The sequence below is a fragment of the Anabrus simplex genome, chromosome 7 (genome assembly GCF_040414725.1).
Source record: "Anabrus simplex isolate iqAnaSimp1 chromosome 7, ASM4041472v1, whole genome shotgun sequence".
Classification (NCBI taxonomy): domain Eukaryota; kingdom Metazoa; phylum Arthropoda; class Insecta; order Orthoptera; family Tettigoniidae; genus Anabrus; species Anabrus simplex.
In genome coordinates this window covers 164,370,391-164,393,808 of record NC_090271.1, presented here as the reverse complement: position 1 = coordinate 164,393,808, position 23,418 = coordinate 164,370,391, and the positions used below count along the sequence as shown (strand labels likewise).

The 23,418-nt window shown below is 37.9% G+C and overlaps 1 protein-coding gene across 2 annotated transcripts in view; it reads right to left on the bottom strand.

Annotated features, from left to right (window-relative positions):
- Positions 1-23,418, bottom strand: part of CtBP (C-terminal binding protein) — a 381,638-nt gene that overhangs the window by 38,119 nt on the left and 320,101 nt on the right. Inside the window, exon 7 of one of the 2 annotated variants that reach the window (XM_067151426.2) lies at positions 10,551-10,700. In XM_067151426.2, coding sequence (XP_067007527.1) covers positions 10,551-10,700 — 150 coding nt within the window. The remainder of the gene's footprint in view (positions 1-10,550; positions 10,701-23,418) is intronic. The other variant, XM_067151427.2, reaches the window with a different exon arrangement.

Here is a 23,418-nt window from a genome sequence, read left to right as displayed (position 1 = left end):
AGGATGATATTTCTTATTTGATGTTCATCTCGTGGAGAAGTTATTCTTTTACAACTGCACTTTGTCACTCATTTTGGTGATAAAATTGTACCATCATATAGTTTTTCTTCTTGATTCTGTCCACTGTTGGCTTTGAAAAACATGCAATTGAAGCAATTTTCCTTTGAGAGTTATCAGCGTTAGCTAAACTTGTTTTAATTTCCTAAATTTACTGAGGAGAAAGATCCTTAGCTTTTCCCATGCTTGCTTTCCAATTAAAAAGTATTTTGGATTATATTATTATTATTATGCTCTAATGCCGCATTGGAATACTGTAGTCCATTTCTGTCTGGTCTTCTAAGATGTTTTATAATTTTTCTTTTCTGTTCTTCCAGTATTTCTTCATTATATCTGATCGTTTTTGTTCTTCTGCAAATACCCTTTTACTCGTTTCTCTTTTAACAATTTTTGGTAGGAATCTAATTTTACTATTCTTAAATTTATTTACTTTAATTTATTCTTTGAATCCTTCAGTGTTATGTCTAATTCTTTCATGTCTTATTTTATCTGTTCAGGTGGTTGTTTTTGTTTCCAAAGCTTCTCCAAAATTTTACATATTAACCTGTCTTGAGGTGTTCTCAACAGATGACCAAAGAATGATATTCTCTTCTTTCTTATGAAATCCGTTATTGGTTCTATTTCCTGATATATTGCTGCATTTGGGATGATACGCCATTCTCCTTCTTTTTGGTACTACTTATTAACACATGTTCTTACTATTCTTCTTTCTATTCTTGAAATTTTGTCCATGTTATTACACTGACTGACAGTGACAATGCAACACCAAGGAAGAGTGGTTCGAAAGGGATGAAAGTTGGGGAAAAAACAGAGACGGCACGGACGAATAATTGATGTTTATTTCAAACCGTTATGCAGGTTACACAATGCGCACGGCATCGACTCAGTAGGATGTAGGACCACCGCGAGCGGCGATGCACGCAGAAACACGTCGAGGTACAGAGTCAATAAGAGTGCGGATGGTGTCCTGAGGGATGGTTCTCCATTCTCTGTCAACCATTTGCCACAGTTGGTCGTCCGTACGAGGCTGGGGCAGAGTTTGCAAACGGCGTCCAATGAGATCCCACACGTGTTCGATTGGTGAGAGATCCGGAGAGTACGCTGGCCACGGAAGCATCTGTACACCTCGTAGAGCCTGTTGGGAGATGCGAGCAGTGTGTGGGCGGTCATTATCCTGCTGAAACAGAGCATTGGGCAGCCGCTGAAGGTACGGGAGTGCCACCGGCCGCAGCACATGCTGCACGTAGCGGTGGGCATTTAACGTGCCTTGAATACGCACTAGAGGTGACGTGGAATCATACGCAATAGCGCCCCAAACCATGATGCCGCGTTGTCTAGCGGTAGGGCGCTCCACAGTTACTGCCGGATTTGACCTTTCTCCACGCCGACGCCACACTCGTCTGCGGTGACTATCACTGACAGAACAGAAGCGTGACTCATCGGAGAACACGACGTTCCGCCATTCCCTCATCCAAGTCGCTCTAGCCCGGCACCATGCCAGGCGTGCACGTCTATGCTGTGGAGTCAATGGTAGTCTTCTGAGCGGACGCCGGGAGTGCAGGCCTCCTTCAACCAATCGACGGGAAATTGTTCTGGTCGATATTGGAACAGCCAGGGTGTCTTGCACATGATGAAGAATGGCGGTTGACGTGGCGTGCAAGGCTGCCACCGCTTGGCGGCGGATGCGCCGATCCTCGCGTGCTGACGTCACTCGGGCTGCGCCTGGACCCCTCGCACGTGCCACATGTCCCTGCGCCAACCATCTTCGCCACAGGCGCTGCACCGTGGACACATCCCTATGGGTATCGGCTGTGATTTGACGAAGCGACCAACCTGCCCTTCTCAGCCCGATCACCATACCCCTCGTAAAGTCATCTGTCTGCTGGAAATGCCTCCATTGACGGCGGCCTGGCATTCTTAGCTATACACGTATCCTGTGGCACACGACAACACGTTCTACAATGACTGTCTGCTGAGAAATCACGGTACGAAGTGGGCCATTCGCCAACGCCGTGTCCCATTTATCGTTCGCTACGTGCGCAGCACAGCGGCGCATTTCACATCATGAGCATACCTCAGTGACGTCAGTCTACCCTGCAATTGGCATAAAGTTCTGACCACTCCTTCTTGGTGTTGCATTTGCTCTGTCAGTCAGTGTATTTTGCTTTAGTTTAAATAATGTTTCACATCCATAAGCAGATTATATATTTAAAGAGAATAATTTAAATATGTCTTATCAATTCACTATTATCACACAAAGAAATCTTAACACGCTGGCTGAGAAAAATTAATTTAAAGTGGATCCACTGATGTTTATTCAATAGCACAGCCAACAACAAACATACTGTACATACATATTTGCCACCTTCCCACTACTGGCCTACAATTACACTGTGTTTGTGAAAGCATACAGGATTGTTCAAAACCATTATAGGGATGTACAGCATCTTTCATATGAACTCAGACCGAACACAATGTGTTTGAACTCTGCGCTACGGCAGCTGCCTTTGCCGATCCTCCATTGTGCGCGGCCAAGCTGCTTTAAGCGTGTATACAGTCTTATACGAAACCTTATAAATGATGCTGGAAGTACCATCCTTCCTGGGTTATACAGGCAATGTATCTGGTAACCACATTCTGGCTGACGTGAGTGAGTTCTGCCACGGTAAAGTTTCTGATTTCATTCATAATGTTTTCTTTCAATTCCTCCAATGTGTGAGGATTTGTTTTGATACTTTTTTTTTTTCTTTTTCAGTTTATCCTACAAGTAAAAATCACACTCTGTTAGATCTGGAGAACAAAGGGGGAAATAGACCAGCACTGATCAATCTGTCTGCAAACACTTCCGAGATTGTAAGAAGGGAATCTTCTGCTGTATGAGCAGCGGCTGAATCTTGTTGAAATCAACCAAGCGATTTTTCTTCTTCCTTTAACTGATGGAAGAATGGCATCAAAATGGCATCTTGGTACCTCTATGCATTTACTATCCCAAGGGAAAAAAGAACGAAAAAAAGCCCAATTATTAGTCTTGCACTAACAGCACACCAAATACCAATCTTCCTATCATAATGAGGGACTTCATAAACACCATTAGGACTTTCTACACACCAATAGGGAGAATTATGACTGTTCATATGACCAAGATGAAACCAGAACTTTTACAAACGAAAATACGGTGTTACAATGGTAACTGTCTCATCATGTTAACAGCTGAGATTCAGACTGGCCAGTCACGCTTGCCAGGTCGAACACGTGCAGGCTGCTTGCAAGTTCAAGAACTATGCGTGCGCCTCCCATACTGTAGCTGCCGTAGCAAACACCATGCGTTCAGTCTGGGTTTATATGGGAGACCCTAGATGTGCAATAATATTCAACAAAGATAATCAGCAATAAGCAAACAATGTGATTACCCACTGTATATCCATAAGATAAAACTCTTGACACTGAGTTAATGAGGCAATATCAAACTCATTTTGATCGTGGATGTTTCATTGGATTCCATGATTCAGGTAAGGTAGAATTCTGCATGCTTGGCTCTTTCTCAATAAAATGTGTTTTATTCAGCGAGGAGTCATTGCAAGTAGCAACTATCTACTGCAGTAATTGTGATAGTCTTGATTTGTCATAAGATACATTAATATATTTATTTCAAATTTTCAATTACTTTCCACACATTAATTTCAGCTGTCTAAGACTTTCTTACATACTAGTTACTAAATATTTTGGAAAGACCTGGCATCAGTAGCACAACCCACATCCAGTTTCAAACGTAAAACAATTGTTCTGAAAAATCAGAACTCTGTGGTTCTTAACTCACAAAATAATGACATTTTTCTTTTATATATATACATACTGTTAAAGAGCATAGAGTAATTTTATACTGCCAACTGCAATTTGCATAATATTCACTTGTAGATTCAAATTCAAGGCATGAATTAAATTAACAGAATTACGGTGGGTATAAACAAGACAGTATCTGCTCAAAGAAAACAATGTACACTACACTCTGAAAATATAAGAATAGGGTTTTAATCGGAGGTCTGATCATCCACTAATATCTAGGTTTGAACAGGTAATATAGCACAGAGATTAAAATAACCAACAAGACTATGGAGTTTATTTCCAATTCAGAGGGAAAATGAAAAATTTCTGGCTCCATGGCCAAAATGGTTAGCATGCTAACCTTGGTCCAAGGAGTCCCATGTTACTTCCCGACCAGGTCAGGGACTTCAATCTTTATTGGTTAATTCCTCTGGCTTAGGGGCTGGGTGTGTGTGTGTGCATCATATGAAGGACCCTATCCTCACATCTGTGAAGTTGCCCATGGACATCAACTCAAAGACCTGTACCAGGCCTCCCGGAGGCCACACACCATTATTATTATTATTATTATTATTATTATTATTATTATTAACATTATTCTTTCATTATGCCCAGCTATGGACCATGCTATTGCAACCGTTTTCTGTCTTGAGCCTTAACACTCGCCAGGTACTCCCGTATCCTCCTTCCGTGAGCTTCCTTCCGTTCTTCGGTCCACGTCTTGCCTGTCTTCAATTTAGGTTTTGTTTGAAAACTCTGTAGACCTTCTTCTTTAAAGGGTCATGCTGCAAGATGTCATCATGTAAGATCCCCAATTCTCGTAAACCCTTCCACCTCAGTGAACAAGATCCCTTAGTTTTAATCAGAAAGTAGGCAAAGATTCTAATGGACAATCTTTCTGGTCTCATTCGTGTTAAGTGACCATAAAAAGATATCCTTCTCTTCTTTTTTGACGTCATTGATCTTGGCTGGCTTAACCATAACACCTCGTGGAACCTGATTAACAACTACGTCTTTTAATGTTTTACCTTTCTTCATAACTGACCTTGGTACGTTCATGCCAGAATTGTACGATACTTCACCTGTGATTAGAACATCATTGATTGATGTTTTTCGTGAAAGTATGAACCGTTTGCACAAGAAAAACAGGAAATGCCACTGTCCTGGTTTTTTCATAACTGCTGTGGCAGTTTTTTCCAGTCTGACACTTGGCAATCTTCACCTAGTTTTGTTACTGTTCCATGTTTGTTGAAGATCTCAGTATATGTATCACGTTCATAGATAACTGACATTTTTCTGAGTGACTTTTGAATTAAACCAAAAATCCTGTCTAATAGTGTATGTTATTTTCTCCATATGCAGATATAGCTCATGACTGTACCTTCTCCTCTATTCTCCATTTTCCTTTACATGGCCCCCAGATCACTTTTTAGAATCTTCCTTTCTTTGGCTTCTGGTTGTTCTGCCAAACCTTTCTTATTCATTGAGACGCATTCTGCTGCATGTACAACTTCAGGTCGATTTACTGTACAGTAATGTCTAAGCTTGGATTTGAAAGATACTGCCCATTGTTATAGATATCTTTGGTGAGGTGGTAGGCAGTTTCCATCTTGTTGATTCTTGATCTGAATGCCTCTTTCACAGAAATATTGGGTTCTATCCACTCACCTAGGTATTTGAATTTCTCTCCCCATTCTATCCTGCCCTGATTGACCTGTAGATTCCTGGGAGCTGTCTTTGTGTTTGTTATGAACTGCTTTTTCTCAAATGAAATCTGGAGGCCTTCCTTAGCCACTTGCATCTGAAGTTGGTTTATTTGGATTTTGGCTGTGTCAAGCGAATCGGGAAATTCGTCTCATCTGCGAAGGCTAAGCAGTCAATTGTCAGGTTCTTGCTCTTACAACTTAGCCTGACCCCATTCTCAACACATTCATTACTGAGATTTTTGTGCCATTCTCAAATAACTTTCTCCAGAACACAGCTGAAGAGCTTAGGAGAAGGTACTCCTTGCTTCACTCCCGTCTTAATTTGAAAGCTGTCTGAAATTTCTCCCCCAAATTTCACTTTGGAGGCTGTGTTTATTATTAATTATTATTATTATTATTATTATTATTATTATTATTATTATTATTATTAAATCATAATATTTGTTTCATATGGCATATATAGGGTACAGAGAAACTATATATGTATGCCATACACACACATGAAACAAATAGAACAATCAAAGGATCAATGGATGGAAATATAACTTATAGTTTAACGTCCAGGGAATTTAGCCAGTTCACTGCCTCTTCACTTGCTGCATGAAATTCGTGGTATCCTCCCTGGAAGCTCCGAAGTGGGCAGATCGTCACAACATGGTGGACTGTCTGAGCGCGTCAGTGCAGTCGCAATGAGGGCTGGAAATTTTCCCCCTCACTTGAAGAGCCAGAAGTTGCATCTTCCAAGACCGGTCCGCACTCTGTTCAACGAGGCCCAGGTTCTTCTTGGCAAATTGAACCCAGCAAGTTTCTCACAGGGGTCGGGTATCAACCCTAGCTGGTCAGGGTTTGAAGCCGCCCACTCTTCCCTCCAGGCATTATTCATGTTGTACTGTAATTCAATCAGCCTCTTTCCTAGTTGCCATGATGAAATGAAATGGTGGATGGCTTTTAGTGCCAGGAGTGTCCAAGGACAAGTTCAGCTCACCAGATGCAGGTCTTTTGATTTGACACCCGTAGGCGATCTGCGCGTCGTGATGAGGATGAAATGATGAAGACGACACATACACCCAGCCATGCCAGCAAGATTAACCATTTAAGGTTAAAACTCCCGACCCTGCCAGGAATTGAACCCGGGACCCCTGTGAGCAAAGGCCAGCACGCTAACCATTTAGCCATGGAGCCGGACCGGATGTTGAGATTTTAATCTTTCATGCTTCTGAGGGTTGCAGTCCTGATGAATCGGCAAGAATGCATTTGCAGTACATTTTAACAATTCCTTCTTCAGGGCAGTTAGCCTTTGAAGGTGAGGAGGATGGAAGTTAGTTAACACGTTGGGTGCCACGTGCCGCCATATGGCGTCACGGTGGTCTACAAATCTGAGATGGCGTGACGCCATATGGCGGCACACCGTTCTTGAAATCAGAGTTGGCGTGACGCCATATGGCGGCACAGTTGAGTTTCAGACGATGCGCCGTAGATAATCAGCTGTGACATCTATGCGCGTAAAATTGGTACTACGTGAAGGGCGAACTTCAGGGTCTATTCCAGCTATGTATTTTTACTGTATGCCACCATGTGGCGCCACAGTATTCTTCCGAAGCCACTGACTGGCCAGTGGTCTTTGTCACAGGTGAAAGCGCGCCAGGCTTTGTTTATTCCTCGTTTACGTACGTATTATCACCCAGTTTATATAGTTGTGCAAAAATATAAAAAATTGAAGATATTGGTAATAATCTTACGAGGGAACACATACATGTGTTACACTCGGATTCGGTTGAAATTTGGTAGGAATATTCGTGGGAGGCAGTAGAATGCCAAGGTGAAAACTGCATGTACCCAGCGCAAGTTTAAACGCCAAAATTGAGCAAATAAATAGTCATAAAATTAGAAGTACCACGGGAGTATCGGGGTGTGGCGGAGAGGTAGGGAGGAGCGAAACATCGGACGTGAACCAACCGGGCTGCGTCGAGCTGCGCCAGCAGCCAGGTAGCGTACAGTTAGCGCGTTTCCCTTAACTTCCCGATCAGATGTGCAAAACGTAAATATGAATACAGCACATGAAACAAGTGTACAAAGGACGATGTTTGAACAACGATGCCAATAAGGTTTGAAAAATTACAACGAGTAACAAGAACTCGGGCATGCCGAGACGCATATTTTCATTGTTTAGAGTTATCAGAAAACTGTTCACAACAATATGTAATGCAATATAAGTACTTGTTTTGCATTTTACTAGGTTTTCATAAATATTGCGTTAATTTGAATTAGGAAATAAATATCCCGTATTGGAAATTCGTATTGAACATTCCATGTCAAAAAATTCTGTGACACCATATGGCGTCACGCTATATTTTATCTTTCCTAAAAATTGATGTGACACCATATGGCGTCACGCATGACCATGGTATGGTGAGATAAAATTTACTTAGTACATCATATAAATACATCCCAAGATTATATAAACAGTCTACAACGCGTACAATTGCTTTGGCACCAGCGGAATGCAATTCAAAAACATGCCTGGCACCAGTGGAATAGTGTGCTACAATCGGCTCGGCACTCAACATGTTAATACTGGCAGCCATTTAAGTGGTGTGGATTTTAATGTCCCAAACACTGTCCTCATGGTATCATTCAGCTGGACATCAACTTTTTTTGTGTGCGCGCTGTTGACCCATACAGGGTTGCAATATTCTGCAACCGGGTATAGTAGGGCAAGAGCTGTTGTTTGGAAGACATTAGCATTTGCTCCCCAACTAGTGCCACTAAGTTGTGAAGGATGTTGTTATGCGTTTTAACCTTTGCTGCTGTTCTGCGGAGGTGTTCTTTATATGCCAAAGAGCAATCCAGCACAATACCCAAGTATTTTGGATGAGCACAGTATTTTAGTTGTTGGTCTCTGAATTGAACTTGTGGAATGTAATGGGCTCTCCTGTTACCTAGATTAAAGGTACTAATCTCAGTTTTGTTTACATTGGGTTTCAATCGCCAGATGTTGAAGTATCTATTTATCCTCAAAGTTTAATTTACTCTCCTCCTCTCATGAACATAACACACGATCGACTACTACTTTCAAGTGTCTGGTGCAAAGCTATGGAATTCCCTTTCAGTCAGTGTTAGAAATTGCACTTCTTTAGCTTCTTTCAAGCAGTCTTGCCAAGATTACCTATTAACTATATAACCAGCTTGTATGAATGGCAGTATGAAAGAATGAATGAGGTTAGGATTTATATTTTGTTATATTATTTCATTATTCTGTTCTATGAAGTTTATTATAGATAATACGTGGTTAAGTGTAAGAGAGGGCCGTGAGCCTTAACTTCGCCACAAATGAAGGCATGAAAATAAATAAATAAACCTCAGCTGGACCATCCATTTTTAGGAGATCTTGTGTGAGAATGGCTTCTGCGGTCTCAAAGCCTGCGGACTGTGCTATTAGGGCTATGTCATCAGCATATATAAACTTTCAGCATGCAGTAGATGGAAGATCTGCCCTGTAGAGATTGAAGAGAAGTGGAGTAAGAACAGAACCCTGTGGCAATCAATTCATAATAGATTTTGGCCAACTATGGACCACGTGAATAACTCTTCAAGGCTTCAGTTTTCTTTGGCGCCAGTATTCCCTCATATTATTATTTACTTCTGAAGTATAAACCAGAATCCCCTCTGTTCTGTAGTCATATACTTGATCAGTTAACATCCGAGAAGTTCATAAATGAAAACTCGTATCTAGGGACTGGGGGTATTAAGAGCATGTTCTGAAGTCTACCTACATATTCAACTACTCACTTAAACACTTTCTTACAAGAGGTTTGTTCAGAAGACTTTTATAATTAATGGAGAAATGGAGTATTGAACCAAAAGGAAAAGAAAAGAAAGCAACCAAAACAACATCAATTTAAAGTCAATCAGGACCTGAGTTTGTAGAGCTAAGGTTGAGAGTAAGCAGAACATATGCACTGAATAACAAGGTTGCTAATACATTGCCATAGTATCTCAGAATAACATAATTATCTTAATTGCTGTATGACGATGGAGCCTTAAGGTCATGATGGGAAGTGATCACAAATATCTAGCATCTTCCTCAGAGAAAGGTATATTTAATTCATAGATCATTTTATTATTTTTCCAGAAAGATTTTTTAAAATGCGCGTACTTAAATATCGTTATATTTTACCCTGTTAAACTACTAAATTGAAACTGCACCAATTTTTCATGAAAATTCATCATTGTCCCTCAAACATAAACACGTCATGGGACTCTTGGATCTAAAAGGAAATTTGCAAGAAGTGGGGATATTCTGAATAAAGAACATTGAAAAAGTAGATCCTGTTGGCTATTTTTACTACAGTGTAAGTTCACACCAGATAAATCACTATTCATAAACAAGGACAATAATCGCATTTCATTATCAAAATCATAAAGTTAATATTGCCAGAGGCAAGAAAAGAATCGTGTGTATACACTGTAAATACAATGATCAAGAATTCTTCCAGTGAAAACCATGTCTGAAGATGGTAATTCACCCATTCTCTTCAATACCACACTCCTAAATCTCTGGTGCATGACATAATGGAAAACTAATGTTTACGAGATTATTATTTTTATCTGGCTGTCCACAAGTCACTGTGCCATACATAAAAACCATAACTAGGCAGCACTACAGAATCCAGCTAGCAAGTTAAATGGTCTCAACAGTAGTCACTACTGTACAATATATCCGATAAGTTCATACTCTCTTACCAAGTCCATTCAACTGACAGCATCAGCTAGTATCAGAATGGTTAATTGTTGCTAAATTTACTACACTAAGGAACTTACTTTTACTCAAAATACGGACTAAATAAGAAAATGTAGAATAGTGATCATCTATAAACTACATGCAGGAAGATAGGTCCAGGACATCGCAATGTTAAGAAGCATGGAGAGCCTCCAAACAACACAGACTGGGTTAATTTCTCTTACCGTTGCCCCCGGACTGACCTTGGAACACATTATACGGCTCATTCTCATGCACGTCAAGGGCAGCTGCCCTAATGCGCCCTTGTTTCAGAGCAGTTGCCAGCGAATCATCATCAACTAGACCACCCCTGGCAGTGTTCACCAAGAAGGCACCTGAAAAAAAGTCAGAATGAGTACCCATAACAGTAAACAGTAGTTATTTACTAGTGGTTGTGATTGTTGTTTTGAGGGACTAAATAGCAGGATTATCCATTGCTAACAAACTTGAGATGAAAGAGTTTAACACATGTATTTAAAGGTAAAGACTACAATATGGTCAATATAAAATAACCTATGTAACAATCCAATTTATCACAGTTACAGATTCATTCCTGGGGTTAAAGAATGAAAAATCAACATCATTCAATTTCCATGGGTATGCAAACTAATGTATAGGAGACTGAGTGGTACTGTGAAGATAAGTAGTTGCAAGAATGTTGGGGATAGCATGAATACACAGGCACCCAGTCAAAGGAATAAACTACCATAACCCAACAAGGAACTGAACCCAGAACCTCAAAAGTCCGAAGACCAAGCCACTGACTATTCAATAACACAGATGGTCAATTATTCAAATATTAAAACAGAACAATCTTATTATTATGTAACAAAGGTTTACTACAAACAGCTTTTTCCTGTCTGTCCATCCGTTCTACTGGACCGATTTGCTTCATTTTTGTTTTATTCTCTCCAGAACTACCTGCCGGTGAATCGGCAATGAGAGGTCCCTACGTTCAGTCATCTTTGAGCACTCCGAGAACCAAATCACTAAATTACCACGCCAGTAATAACAGGCGAAGGCTTACCCTATCCCGCAAAACATTCTGTGCTAAGCGCGGTTTCTTACAGTTAAGGAACAATATCTTGAGTAAAGGTATTGGCGAACCTAAACAATTGAACATGTCTGCGACTATAGGCAAACCTTCAATTTCAACCAAATTCGGTACACACAGACTTAATACTATCTGGAAAAACATTACTGTGGGGACAAAGCACCACTAGCACCTCTACAGCTGGTGGTTGGGAGGGAGTAGCATGAGAAAATCATCAAAAACAACCAACATTAGTGTTGAATCCATAGTTTTCTGGGTTGTAGAGATGTATAGTGAAACTCCGGATGACAATTCCAAAAATAGCCATCATCAGCATGGGGAGTGCGAAGGGGTGAAAAAGAAAATGTCAAAAATGACAGAGGTTATGGTTGTATGTATGTATGTATGTATGTATGTATGTATGTATGTATGTATGTATGTTGCAGTATATCTCTCAACCAAACCTGTTGCACACATGACTTAATACTCAGTGATTAGCAAGCAGTGTTGAGCTCCATAAACAATGAGTACAATATGAATCCAATAGCTGCTGGTACAATAACAGAAGCTGAAGAATGTCCTCACATCAAGTGCATTGTTGGGCCGCACTTCTGAATCTACCTTATACAACCGTTGGTTGGACATAATGTTGGCATTACAGCATAAGATATTTGAACTTGACACTAGAATGTCGGCGACTCTTTTAGACTCTAAGAATTGTATCCTATTTTTAACATTATAGCAAATATAATTTTTGAAATGTGGCGTTCATGGGACTCTAGGATGTCAATAGCCTTTTAACTTCAAAAACTGTACCATTTGTATATACCTTAACATTAAGCATTTTATTAGAATAGTGACATTCATGTTTAACCTTAGTAATGTTTTATTCTGTACAGTCGCTATTGAATAAGCAGGTTCATCAACAGCTGACGACGATCCATATAACAGGTCGAAACCGGTACTGTCTTTTAATGTAATTAAAATTTTGGACACTTTGTTAATAAAGTATTGATTGGGTGGAAAACTCTCATCCTTCATACTTGTGTGAAAGGTATAACACTTCGCAAAAGCATACTTGTGAACAGTATAACACTTTGCAAAAACACAAATCATTCACTGCTACATGGCACTATTGGTCTGTAGGTGTGAACAGCATGGACAACTAACAGTAGCTCACCACTAATAATGCACCAAAAAGTAAAAATGCTAATTGAAACACATGAATCTGTCTATAGCCCTAGCTGCTATAGGTGACAATTACACATTGCGCACCGTTCTGGGAGTCGGGTACAACAAGCTTCATGTTGCTAGTGTTGGTGGAACTTTTTCTGGGAAACATACTTCGAACTGATTGAGGGATTAGAAGTGAATCAGCCACTGTGAGAAGAAAAGTTAAGGTGTCTATATTCATTCACAAAATATTCTGAGACAAGGGGGCATGTAAGGGTATAAATTGACTTAACTCATTTTTCAATCACAAATTTTCATTTCCACAGATTACACGAGAGGTGAAGTCATTTCCCCTCCCCTCCCTCCCGCCCCTAAGAGACACGCAATTAATCACAGGGTTACATTATACTTCTACCACTGCCTCTTGTAGAACAATCAAACACTCTGCGAGTCTGATGTTGGAGACCACGGCTGGAAGTCGAAGCATACAACGTAGAGAACAGGCTATGCAGATTCAAAAGCTGACATTAACCCATTTTTGTTGAAACCTGTCTTAATCCCCTTTTCACGCATAGTAGCAACAAGTAACTCAAAATATGGTAGGAAATAAGATGCAATTTCATTACCAATCTGAGAGCTCAGATTCTCCAGTAAGGAGTAAATGGTCTGAGATAATCTGTCACTTTAAGAGTGCATAGAAGTATTTTCAATGATGAATCTACCAGATTAAATAATTCTTTCTGTGATGAATATAGAATAAAGCTGAGAATGACAATGTCCTCACAAACTACTAGGGGGGATGCAGTAATTTTACTTTGAATGGCTCCTATCTCTCGTAGATGTAATTATAAAAGAATTTTTTTTTTTTTTTTAAGCTTTTATGGAATCATCTGCCCCAATCTGGATTGACTACAAAGATCTGGAAATCAATACAGATTGACTTAATTACTAATAAGGCATGTTTTTAAATTGCATGCTGTTCAAAATTCACAGAAAAGTGTCTTATATTTTTGTCATTTTTATTTTATATATTTCTGAAATTTCAGTACTCTGTACCTGTAAGTACCATCAGACATCATACAAGATACTATTGTGAATAGGTTGTCAATGTTCATCTTACACTTTTTTTTTTAAACACACTTCCACAGCACAGAATATGACCATTTCTTTTTTCACTCCTGCATAACAGTACAGACAAAATTCTACAGGTCTTCAACTTCAATGTAAGCGAGACTGATTTTCCTTTTCTCTTCACAGAGCATACCTCAACACCTACCTCTGGTTTAACTGTAATGTGTCTTGGAACTGCTATGTTTGTCTTAAAACATGGGTAGAAATCTTGTATCTGCAAACATTCGTTACATGTGTTATTAAGTGGTTGGTCTTGAAGCTCAGTTTTATTTTCCTGTCATTTCATCCTAGTGCGTCTTGGATATTATGTAGCTTTGTTTCTTAGTTTATATATTTTACGTTGAGCGCTAAGCTATGTGTATTGTTGCCATGCATTGGTCCAAACTAGTGGTTAGTAGCACAACTAACTAGAACGGTTATCTAACGCATTTAAACTAGCTGATAATAATGCAGAGACTTTTGTCTCTTTTTGCTGGTGTGTTAAAGAGAAGCATCACATTTTCTGGATAGCTGCAAATTTAATTTGTTTTATTACGAAAATGGGGGCAATGGGAATGTTTGCTGATCCAGGGTGTAAGATTATTACCCCAAGGTGATATGCCTTAATGATCTTGGTGAAAGATTTTTTTTCTTATTCCTAAATGTTTTTTGTAAGTATTGTCGTCAGTCCTTCGCTTGGAGCTGGGATTGCATAAACTATAAAATCAAGTAAGCTGAACACCTTACTCTACCTGAAAATTTTGTGACTATGGTTTGTCACGCATGGTGAAAAGTATGAAAATCTCAAATTATTCTGGAGCTTTATAACCTTCATAATCAAGAAGTAATAGTGGACTGAAAACCACATTAAATTATTTAAAATCAGTTGCGCCTTTTGGTATTCTTTGGTCATCATTAGAAATTCAATTGGCTTCACTTGATTGTAATTTAAGTTGTAATATCTTATTCGGTCATGTATAAATTCCTTAGGAAGGACATATTTATATCAGGGTAATGAGAATATAACTTTCTTGGCTGGAACCTGTATTTACCTATTTCAACTGCTCGATTTAGGTTATTTGAGGCCACTTTAAAGGCATTCTATTGTAAATGGTAGTCCATGTGGACGTTGTTTCTTATTTGAATTACCATGGCAATTTTCTTAATATAGTGATTGGATGGTGCTTTCGGTTACTTAATTTCTTTCTTCACTTATATTTTATTTCTTGATTTCTTCAGAAAATGAATGCGTTAAAAATAGTTTCTTGTGCCTAGCTTCAGTTCTGATATGGACTGCCATGGCTCCGATGATTTGCACGGGGGGGGGGGGGGCGGGGGGCGGCGGCGGCGGCGTGTCCCATTGTTTTGATATGAGATGTCATTTTATTTTGTATCATCTGATTCTGAAATAATTGTGTTTGTGGACGTCGGGATCTGTGAGAGTGCTATTGGTATTTTAATTAATTTGGTCCCTCTTGAATTGTATTTATACTTGGAGTATCCCTTTATTACATTTGATCTTCAGTTTTGACTCTCACATTTTGAATTTTATTCATTTGCTTCATGATACATTCTTGATTAATTCTACTTGATGTAACTCTTGAAATTTTTCTTGCTTTGATAGCTTACATATTTATACATCTTACTTTTCCACCATAGTGTCTTTCAAGTCTTGAAGCGAGCCATACAGAGGCCATTTTCAACTTATTTAATTCAATAATAACTACTTAATTCAAGACCCTTTCTTCCATTTATAATATTGAATTTTATTAATTTGTATTTGTATTGGAAGGAAAGCACTTAACTGTTCAAGATACTTAGCTTTATCATCATGAATTATGGATGTGACCGAGTGTTGTATCTTAATGTTTTTTTCTTATGATACATTTGTTAATCTTAATCATCTTCAGTTGGAGGTTTTAAATACCACTACCTATTTCTTTCCTTAATTAACGAAAGTATTGACTGACATTTGTAATTTAAATTTCTTTTACCCAATTAAAGTTTATAAATCTTCTCTTAAACAAGTGTACTCATTTCAGTAAGCGATTCATTTTCCTAACTTTAGTAGCTTGAGTCACCTGACCTCCTTTGGGCCTGGTTTGTTGTCTTATTTTAATCTCACATCTTTTATGGACTGATTTAAGGTAAGTATACTTCCATTTCTTGTATTCTGATGTGAATATTTGCTTATTTGTATGTCCCAGGTCGTGTAACACCATTGCGTGCATATATCCTGAAGGTACATGATATAACGAAGACAACAAAATAGCATCCTTGGTTGGCCACTTGTACATCTTTCAAAACATGTTAGGCAACTATCCTTCTCTTTTACTTCCACTCAGATCTGCACTTTGATTTTGAAATCTCTTGCTAATGGCTTTATGTCGCACCGACACAGATAGGTCTTATGGCGACAATGGGATAGGAAAGGCCTAGGAGTTGAAAGGAAGCGGCCGTGGTTTTAATTAAGATACAGCCCCAGCATCTGCCTGGTGTGAAAATGGGAAACCATGGGAAACCATCTTCAGGGCTGCCGACAGTGGGATTCGAACCCACTATCTCCCGGATGCAAGCTCACAGCCGCACACCTCTAACCGCAAGGCCAACTCGCCCGGTTTGAAATCTCTGACTTAATTATGAGGTGATCCGAAGGTCACTATATCACAAGCAACACAATGCCTCAACTCCAATTACACAGGATACTGTGCGCTACCATCACCTGCGATTTCCTCAGTGCACCTAATTGTGCAGTCAGCAGCATGACTGTATGCTGGGAGATACAATAGCTAAGCATCGCCTCTGAGGTGTAAAGAATGAGTACCCCTGGTCACGATGTACCATGAGACAGTCAGGTGAGAGTGTTTGGGTGTGGTGAATGCTAAATGAAAAATACATACCAGTCTGTATAGTGCCTACAGTGATATTTGGTGGAGAGGGAGTGGGATTTTTTCCCCATGGAAAGAACTTTGTCTTCTCTCGAGTAGCCAAAATTGCTCCCTTTAAAAAATCCCCATAAAATTATGATAGTGGCGAAGATTTTGAAGAACAGCACACTGTAGGGGCCAGATAAATTCATTAATCATTCTCAATTTTTGTTCCAATTTTGGTAGTTTGGACTGGATAAGCCTCAAAAGAATTCTATAAGAAGTACGACTTCCCACCTTTTGATACTATGTATATGCTTAAAGCAAGCTATCTGTAGTAGTATATGGTTTGTTCCTTAGGAACATCCTCAGCTATTTATTTCATTGCTTAGGAGAAATATTTACAAATTTCGTTTTACCTTGCTAAAAATCATCTTTAAATTGTACCCTGAGACAGAATTACAATATCTGCAGGCAGCTGTGCTAAGTAAATGATGAACACCTACACCTTTATAGAGACCTACCAGAGGAAAAGGAGACAGCCATCGACTGTACGAAGATACCATCGAAGAGTGTCAAACCTAATACAAAAGCAGAACAGTTTTGTGAAATATTACATAAAAGATTATTTGAATCAAGGCGCCAGCTCCCTTACAAAAAACAAGTCTGCATATATGATGAATGCCCTAAGGCGAAATCATGGGAACACCAAAAAGAATATACATTCTTCTGAAAATATCATCATCATCATCTTGCACAGTTTCTGGTCAATGGCCAGGTCTGTTTAGAACATTGGCCTCTTCATCGCCTTCTGCTGAAGTCAACATCAATGTATTTGCACTCTGATTTACTTGCTAATGACTGAATAATTCTTCTTAGCTTTCAAAATTTTCCCTTTTTGAGAATAATATATTTATTCTTCATCGTCATCATCCTTCTCCACCTCCATTCCTCTTGTCAAACTCCTGCTGGATCAGGGCATGTATGGCACTTGCCCAACTTCCTCTCACCTCTCACCATTCCTCTTCCATCATTTTGTCCCAGTCGATTCTTCTTTTTGCTCTTTGTTGAATCAATACACCTTGTTCTCTCCTCCTCAGAATTCCTTTCCATCCTCCTTACATGTCCAAATCATCTTAGTTTAACAACATTTACTCTTATTTTAATTTATTAAAACAACGAATTCTGCCCGCTCATTCTCAGCCTGACTGACTGATTTAACATCTCTTCCAATGATGGCTATGTCATTTACAACTACGAAAGCACTTAAATTGGGCAGTTCATCACTGAGTATCCATACTCCCTGCAGATGTCGTGCTATCTATTATCAAGTTGAATAAAATTGGGGGTATTTTTCAGTTCACATAAATATATATATAAATATAAATTTGTTTCTCCCCTGAATGGTATTTTCAGTTAGTACGGAATTGATAATGCAGTGTAGACTATGCAGAATTCTAGCTTGTGTAACTGACCATAAAATATGTTTACATCAACCTGATTTGAAAGCTTTAGATATATACAAAAAGAAATGAGTTTCATCCAGGCAACTGAAATGAAGTTTCCCGAAGACAAGGTGGGACAGAGTTAAAAATGAAGACATAAGGAAAGCAATTAAAGTGGAGGAATTGAATGGTAAGATAGAGAGGAAAAGATTGAGGTGGTTTGGACACACCAAACAAATGAGCAATGAAAGGTTGACAAAACAGTCTGGAACTGCAGCTGGAGGGGAAGAGAGGTCGAGAAAAACAAAAAACCACAAGATGGATGGACTAAGGTAGTGAAGAAAGACTTGGAAGAAAAAAAAAAAATAATAATAATAAAAAAAAAAAAATGTTACTGCAATGCCACATATACAGACCAAACAATACATCATTTCTACACAACATACAAAGAAAATAAAAATGTGATCAGATACAATCTACATTCAGCCTTCGGAGAGCACATATATGACAGACATCAACACAGATCTAAAATTTTACACACTGAAAATAATAATAATAATAATAATAATAATAATAATAATAATAGTAATAATGTTATTGGCTTTACGTCCCACTACTTTTTCGGTTTTTGGAGACGCCGAGGTGCTGGACTTTAGTCCTGCAGGAATTCTTTTATGTGCCAGTAAATCTACCGACACGAGGCTGACGTATTTGAACACCCCACCGAACTGAGCCAGGATCGAACCTGCCAAGTTGGGGTCAGAAGGCCAGCGTCTCAACTGTCTGAGCCACTCAGCCCGGCAAAAATATAAAAAAATCTTTGAATGTTAAAACAATAAGAATGACAACCTGCCCTACAAAATATACAGAAAGCCCACTCAGACATCACACACTACTGACGAAGAATTGAACCCCCCACCCCCACACACACACACACACAAAGAAGCAAGACTGAATAGGCCTACAATGATACATAGAGCAATTTCCATACCAATGAGCACAATGGATTTGATTGGAGAAATACAAATAATAAAACAAATTGCGAAAGAAAACAACCACCCTCCAAACACAGCAGATAAGCTATTAAATAAACAAAGAAGAAAAAAACACTTTGTATTTACAAGTTGCTTTACATCACAGCAACACATCATGACAATGATTTAATAGGAAAGGGCTAAGAGTGGGACAGCAGCAGCTGTGACCATCATTAAGGTACAGCTCCAGCATTTGCCTGGTGGGAAAATTGGAAATCATGGGAAACCACTAATACTGACAGTGGGGTTCAAACCCACCATCTCCCGAATGTAAGCTCACATTGCAAGAGAGTATCCTTTAAAGTTTCAAACTCAATAAATAGTCATATTATTTTCAATAAGACGACTTAATATATAAACGCTTTATATTTAAGAGGATTTTTTTAAAGTTTATAATGGATAAGTTTGTTAACTTTTTGATCAGTGAGTTTTTGGTAACACTCACAGGCCACCAGGAGTGAGTTTTTTCTTGAAAATGTTGAATTCTTAATTTTAAGTTCTTTTAATTCTAACTTTTCTCTATTAATAAATTTGCATAATTTACACTTATGGTACATAACTGATACCTTCAATTTAATTGAAATCAGTGGCAAAGAAATTTTTTTCTCAAAATATGGAAAGGAATAGTAAAATTGTCAAAAATATAATTATTCTATATGTGATCAAGTTTGTACCATTTACAACACACCAACTTGATTTTACAACAGTTTCATCCATCAAAATATCTTCAAGGTAAGGTACTGACCCAGACAGTCAAGTTTTTCATCGTGTTCAACTTTCATATCCTTTCCAGTACAAACGATAATCAAAACAAAACAGTTGTCAGTAAAACATAAAGTCTCTAGATTATGCCTTGCTACTTACGTAACTTTGACTTCTCCTTCACGTCTGTATTTTCCATAAAGAATTAGTACTTGTTCATTTCTGACACGATGAAGTTCATAATATTACGATCAACAACTCCTTGAAAATTGACACTTCAAGTCTTGAATTATTGTCATTATGATTCAAATAAAGATTATCCCTAACCCCTGAATTTGATGGATCAAAATGTGCAGAAAGTGTAGGAAGAAACCTGCCAACAGAACTCCACTTTCTTCCTTTGGTTTGAACAGCTGACAGCTTAGCCATCGTTGCAACAGCGGAGCATTGCACTTCGTCCTCAATTTCCGTGTTGTCTTCCGAGGTATAACCAATTTCATTCTCATTGGACACAATACAATCACTATCATAAATATAAATTTCATCGTCACACCCCTTGTTAGTGAAAATATTACTTATATCTTGTGGAGCAAGCTCGCATCCTCGATTCAATCCCGCCATTACGATGTGTATTTGTTTACTATCGGAGAGTGGTTGTTTCCACGGAAACCAGAGATGGGGGAAAAGAAAAATAATGTGTACTGTCAAGGAATAGTCATGCAATGCACTCAACGGAAACAACAAAAGAAAGCAGTTCCCGGCAGTTGTTGTAATTTTAATCACAATCGCAAAAGAATTTAGGTTATGTAAGTACGGATGCTTCAAAAAAACTTCATCACAGAACATACCAAGTGTGATAAAAACACGAAATAATGTTCACTGGGCATGTCAAACATCCCCCAACTTTGTTCTAAAAACCTTGCAGTACAATGTCATGAAACAATTTCAAACATTCAACATGAAACGTGAATAGACGACCGTACTGTTCAGGCGCAAACTTCGAGAACGTAAATAGACGGCTGTACTCCCGTAGGCCATAAATAGATGGCAGTACTGCTCATTGGGTTAATGGCAAACCGTGTCAGTTCTAGAACAATGTTATCAATTTAACCTTGTAAGAATATTTATAGCTGAAGTTGTTCAAAATATGAACGAAACATGTTCTATGTTTTAACAACTAAGCAATAAAATAAGGATGAGATCCTAATTTTATAATTGCTTTTAATGTATTGAATAGGTGGAAATCAAAGTTTTATTGTTCTCCTTTAAACAGACTTTCAATATGGAAAAAATGAGGATAGTCTATAAACAAATCAACAGTTTAAGAACCAAAATTAAGAATAGCAATATAATAGTAACTAAAGCAGACAAAGGTGAAACTACAGTTCTTTTAAACGAACACGATTACATTAACAAAACAGAAGTATTTTTTTCGTATAATAATTATGTAATAACTAATAAAGACCCCATAAATAAAATTCATAAGAACCTAATGAATATACTTTAAAATTCCACTTTTCTAATTAACGAACAAGAGTATAAAAAAATTATCAATATGAATCCCAAATTACCAACGGCTAAAGCTCTACCTAAAATCCATAAAGCAAATATGCCTGTTAGACCTATAATCAATAGTAGAGGAAGTCCTACTTACAAAATCTCAAAATTCTTACACCTATTTTTAAAGAAATATTACAAATTTAACAGTGATTCCATGATCAGTAGTTCAATTGAATTTTGCAAACAAATAGTTTCAGCTTACAATCGCATCACAGGATGTGTTCCTATGATATAACCAATAAGTACCCAAACATACCTATTAAAGAAACAGTTGAAATCAAGTCTAATCTAACCAAACAGGGCAAGTTAAGTACAAGGGAAATAGAAGAGTTTCTAAATCTATTAAATTTTGTTTTAAACAAAAATTATTTCACATTCAACAATAAAATTTACAAACAGATGTGTTTGGGAATGGGAGATTCCACGCCAGGAATTTTAGCCAATATTTACATGGATCATCTAGAGCACAGCAAAATAAAAACTAGCATAAAAGGACTATGTTTGTGGTTGAGATATGTAGACAATACCTTTGTTATAATAGATAGCAAACTTAATGACAACGATAATATATTAAACTTCTTAAATAACCTAGACCAAAGAGTAAAATTCACTAAGGAGGAAGAAAAATATTTCGTTAAACTTTGTAGATATTACAGTAACATGAACAGAAAATAAATTTGACTTTCAGATTAACAGAAAGCCATCTTACATTCCAATAGCTATCAAAAAAGATTCCCTACACCCAAAATCACAGAAACAAGCCGCTTTTTTAAATCTGATATACAGAGCCTTCAAAATGCCACTCTCTGATAATAGTTTAAAGAAAGAAATTAAATTTATAAAAGACTCTGGCAATGGTTATAAAATAGATGTTGTTAACAAAATTATCAATAATAGAGTGAAATCAAAACTGGCCACTAATCTTATTCCAATCAAAACTGAAAAACCAAAATCCGCAACATTTACATTCACCAACCCAGCAGTATATCAAATCATGAATCTGATCAAAAAACGGCAAAATACAAATGGGTAATCATATGCAAGAAAAAGGACACCATATTAGTACAATAGAAAAAGATTTAAAAATAATCAGAAAAGTCGATAAAGGAAAAATAATGAATGAGCTTGAGAACATACATATCTACCTAGACAAACACTTCAATTGAGAGAAAAACCTGGACGACAAAATAGATATTAAAAAACCCATTAATAGAACAAATACCAAAATTAATACAAATATTCAAACTCGATAACACAAAAATCCTGGATAATAATAAGAGTCAATCTATGAATACACAACCCCCCCCCCATACACAAATTCTGAATATTCCCCTCCACAAATCACGCCATTCGCTAGAACGCCGCCCTCTGTTACCTCCCCTCTCAATGCCCCGCAGATACAGAGACACATATACAACACGAGGAGCGCAAGTAGAATGACAAGCAGTCGTCAAACAGCTGAGGGCACTAGCGTAAATGCAGGCAGGAGTAGAAGGGGTAAGGGCTGATCCTTCAAGGTTAGTTTCTTCAACTTTTAAACTGTTCAGCATATTCTTACGAAAAATATTTCCTGTTACAGATATGTCAGCAGACTTAAGTAAACTTGGATGAAATTACCACTTGCATTTCACCAAAGCTCGACTGTCACCATTTGACTGAATCCCTGCTTACGTCTGTAGGATTGCCCTACAATGGTTAAGAATGCAAGCAATTTGTGAATTTGACAAATTTTGACATTAAATATTTAAAGTAGGACAAAATTCATAACCTATAATCAACAGTGCGCTTCAGTTTTTGTCATTTTATGGACGAAAAGAATAATATTCACGTCTAAACTCAGCTGTTTTGAGAGTGTATTAAGATTTCAATTCCACAGGGTAAAAAACGTGAAAAAGTTTACACCAGCTGTAACTAAAAGTTTTTATGTGTATACAACAAATAATTTTAAAGACATTCAGCAATTTAACAGATTGTAAATGTATTTATACAGAGACTAACTAATGGCATTGTATTTTAAATAATAGAATAAGGTTTTAAAGTTTCAAACTCAATAAACAGTCATATTATTTTCAATAAGACGATGTAATATATAAACGCTTTATATTTAAGAGGTTTTTAAAAAAATTTAT